The sequence below is a fragment of the Beta vulgaris genome, chromosome 4, assembly GCF_026745355.1.
Source record: "Beta vulgaris subsp. vulgaris cultivar EL10 chromosome 4, EL10.2, whole genome shotgun sequence".
Lineage (NCBI taxonomy): Eukaryota > Viridiplantae > Streptophyta > Magnoliopsida > Caryophyllales > Amaranthaceae > Beta > Beta vulgaris.
The window spans coordinates 47,130,528-47,134,551 of NC_079205.1; the positions used below are offsets into that span (position 1 = coordinate 47,130,528).

The following is a 4,024-nucleotide window of genomic DNA, read 5'->3' on the forward strand; positions in this document are numbered from 1 at the left end:
CTGAACATCTAGGCAGTAGGATTCTCGTCAAATTATTGCTAAGTTTATGTTTATTTCACTTTATAATCTCTTTCCTTCAACCTTATTCAGTGTGGATGGACTTGCTATTGGTGAAGTACATTCCTCTCTCTGTTCCTTGTAGCTAAACATTAGTAATTTTTCGGTCTATCGGAACCTAGATTAAAAATAACAACTGAGACCTGAGTGAAACAACAAACAAGAACGAGGTTGCTTTTTCGTTGCGTTAGGGTGCATAACCGTCATTGTCACCAAGGTCATCTAGATGTCTACATATTAATTACATATATCCGGCTTCCGTCTGATGCTCGAGTGGTTTTTCGCTTGCAAGTTTAAAGAAATATGACATTATTGACTAAGGACCACTATTTTTTAAAGCATAAAATAAGTAGCAGTACTAATCTTAGTAATCTCATCTATCTGATTGAAAGGTACCTGTATAAATAATGATTCCAACTTCTACAAAGAAAGACTTTTACCATCATGAGTTGACTGAGACTGTCAGACTGATGCTTATTTTTTCCACAGCAGGACTTTTATCTGCGGGCCAAGGGATTCTGTATGCTGGAAATTGGAATACATTTTACGAGCCAACCGATGGGCCAACTGATTGCAGCAATTGCTATACATGCACTCCACTGACCCCAGTTCAACCTCTCAGTACCAGCAAATTTTTTGAGAAACTCTATCATCACCACTTGAAGAATAATAGTCATTCCAACTATTCCCAGAAACAACCTGTTTTTAAGAATACCTTCAAATACGTTCTTCTTTTCCAGCTTTCTTGCGTTGAATTCGTTGAATACTTGGCAGAACACAAAACAGTTGAAGATGAGGGTGTCCTTCACTTTCTCCCCTACTCCAAAGATTGACTCGCCTTTAAACTGTAGGGTAAGTAAGACGGCCATTTGATAAAATGCCTGTGCTATGAGGTTTCGCCACATGACTTTGGTTATGAGTTTCTCTGTTCTTCCTACTGGTGGTTTTTTCATGAGATCAGTAGTTGGCTCTTCAGTGGCCAAAGCTAATGCTCCCAAGGTGTCCATTATTAAGTTTACCCACAACAGTTGGACAGCCGTTAAGGGAACATTTCCGGAAGAAACTGCTGCGACAAAGTTGATGAAGAGCGCAGCCACATTTACAGTGAGCTGGAACTGAATGAACTTCTGGATGTTGTTATACACACATCGACCCCACCTTAAGACGGTGACAACAGAAGCAAAGTTGTCATCTAGGATGACTATATCAGAGCTCTCTTTTGCAACTTCTGTACCCTGGATACCCATTGACAAGCCAATATCGGCTTCTTTCAGGGCAGGAGCGTCATTTGTACCATCACCTGTCACAGCCACTACATGGCCTTTCTTCTTCAGGCACTGGACCATTAGGAGCTTGTCAAGTGGAGATGATCTTGCCATTACTCGAATGTGATCGAGTTTTTTCCATTCTTTGTTCTGGTAAATAATTTCTGAACACTATGCCTTCTATCACAGCTTCTTCGTGTAATTGATCATATGGTTGGAGAATCCCACATTCTGTAGCAATGGCTTTTGCAGTAAAAATGTTATCCCCGGTGATCATTATGACACCAACTCCTGCTTTCTTGCATGATTCTACTGCTTCTCGAACTCCAGGTCGACATGGGTCCTTTATTCCAACTATGCCCAGCAAGGTGAGCCCACTTTCATCGAGCTCCTGCATCACTTCATCATCTTCTCCTGCTTTGTGAGCAAAAGCGATGCATCTTAGGCTTTTACCTGCCATTTTTTGAATTACTTCCTTGATATATTTCTGATCTTCTTCCTCCAACCTCAAAATCTTCCCTCTTTCATCATAATAATTCGAACACATGGCTAGAATCATCTCAGCTGCTCCCTTCCAATGCACTTGCACTCTCTTGTCAGTCGTCGTCCTGGCCATAACACCGCTTCGCTTTTTCTCTGAATTAAATGCCTCAACTTTCACAACCTCAAAGCTTTTGTTTAGCTTGTCCATCTCTATCCCCAAATCACAAACAGCCCATTTTAGAATTGCCTTCTCAGTGGGACTTCCAGATATCTCAGGCATTGATTCAGAAGGTAATTGACACACACTTCCTGTTGTGTTCAAGCCAATGGCTTGATGGAGCAACTCATTAACATTCTTTGATAAATCGAAGGGTTTTCGAACAAGTTCTTTTCCCTGCCAGAATTCAGTGACACTCATTTGGTTAAGAGTGAGGGTACCAGTTTTATCGGTGCATATGATTGTGGCTGATCCCATAGTCTCGCAAGCAGAGAGTTTCCTCACCATAGCATTGTCTGCCATCATCTTCTTCATGGAATATGCAAGAGTTAAAGTCACAGCTAACGGGAGACCTTCAGGAATGGCTACAACTATAATGGTAACTGCTGTAGAAATCATGTTTATAATTGCATTCATAACATCATTTGTTTTTGTTTTCTTTCCGTTGTATTCTCGATTCCCATATTCATCTTTAGTATGTCCAGTAAAGTAACGAATGAACAACACAAGGAGAACTAGTGATGCAACAAGAAGACCTACCTTACCAATGTATGAGGTGAGATTGTTGAGCCGCATCTGTAATGGAGTCTCTTCATCCAATTCTCGGCTTATGCATCCCATCATCTCGCCCCATGCAGTGTTCATCCCTACTGAAGTAACAAGCATCCTCCCGTAACCATCTGTGACCTTTGTTCCAGAGAACAAGAAAGGGTTACTGTTGTCATTTACTTCGACGTGATCACTTTCTCCTGTCATGCTTGACTCATCCACTTTTAGGGAGTAACCATCCAAGAACAATCCATCAGCTGGAATCTGATCTCCTATCTTCAGAAATATGATATCACCCACGACAACTTCAAAGATGGATACTTGTTGGCGACGGTTATCTCTCAACACTTCTACTTGTATGTCACTACTAACATCCGAGAGCTTTTTAAACTGTCGGCTTTGCTTGATGTTGCTGATTGCAGACACAGAGACAACAAGAAAAATAGCAATGATGATGCTTCCGCCATCATACCACCCCTCTTTAGGGCCATGCTGCTTCATGCCAAACCCTAGGGAAAGGCATGCACAAAAGAAGAGTATGATAATTGTGGTGTCATTCATGGCTGCAATAATAAAACTTAAAAAGCTTTTTTCAGGTGGTTTTTTATAATAATTAGACCCAAATACATTCTTTCGGTGCAAAAGATCAGAAGTGTTGTTGCTACTTACACCAAGTGCATTGTTAGTTCCTAGTGTAAAAGCAAGACGCTTTACACCACCAAGTTGTAAAAGAGACTCGAGGTCCCTTTCTCGCGTCATGGAAGTGAGTGTTTTTTGGTCGATAGAACACGAAAAAGGCGTCGTGTTCTCCGAAGTATGAGAATCAATGTCGAGAACGACATAGGAAGGAGAGCGGACAACAGCCCTTTGACTGAGCTGAGCGTTGTTAAGAAGTACCTTTTTAGTTAATGTAACGATGAAGTAAACTGATTTGCATGCCAAACTCCAGCGCTTTTGAGGTTTAATAAGCGAAGGCAGGTCATTTTCAAAGTGGGTAGCATGTTTACGTTGGTGTAAATCCATGGCTATGATTTATGAATGAAAAAGGGATAAGGAAGAAGGTTTATTTTCTTCAGGTTTGTTTTGGTAGAGGAAGATTTGTTGTAAATATAAACTAGACATCAGTTTATATAGCTAGCTGAATGTAAACGTATTTTTTTGGAGGGGTAGAGAGCCATGTAGACTTTGACGAGCAACTGAAGCTTCACTGTAGTTTCAATCTTATTTCCTTTTTATCTTCTCAGTAAATATGATTTTTTATTCTTATGATAGGGAATTTACTGGTTCAAAACAAGTATTGTCCTTGTAAGTTGTAAGTTGTAAGTTGGGGTGATGAAAAATTTGAAATCCCCACTTATGTGGGTGAAAGGTGGGAGGTCTTACCTTTAGTAACTACTCTCTCCGTCTCAAAATATAGTTCCCATTTCGCCTTTTTCACGGTAATTTATGCAAG

At 40.4% G+C, this 4,024-nt stretch overlaps 1 protein-coding gene across 1 annotated transcript; it reads right to left on the reverse strand.

Annotated features, from left to right (window-relative positions):
- Window positions 1-280: 280 nt before the first annotated feature.
- LOC104890906 (putative calcium-transporting ATPase 13, plasma membrane-type) lies at window positions 281-3,756 on the reverse strand. Its single transcript, XM_057394326.1, is given in 2 exon segments — window positions 281-1,457; window positions 1,459-3,756. Coding segments are annotated over 2 exon segments (3,039 nt in total). The 5' UTR covers window positions 3,595-3,756; the 3' UTR covers window positions 281-554.
- Between the last annotated feature and the right edge of the window lie 268 nt (window positions 3,757-4,024).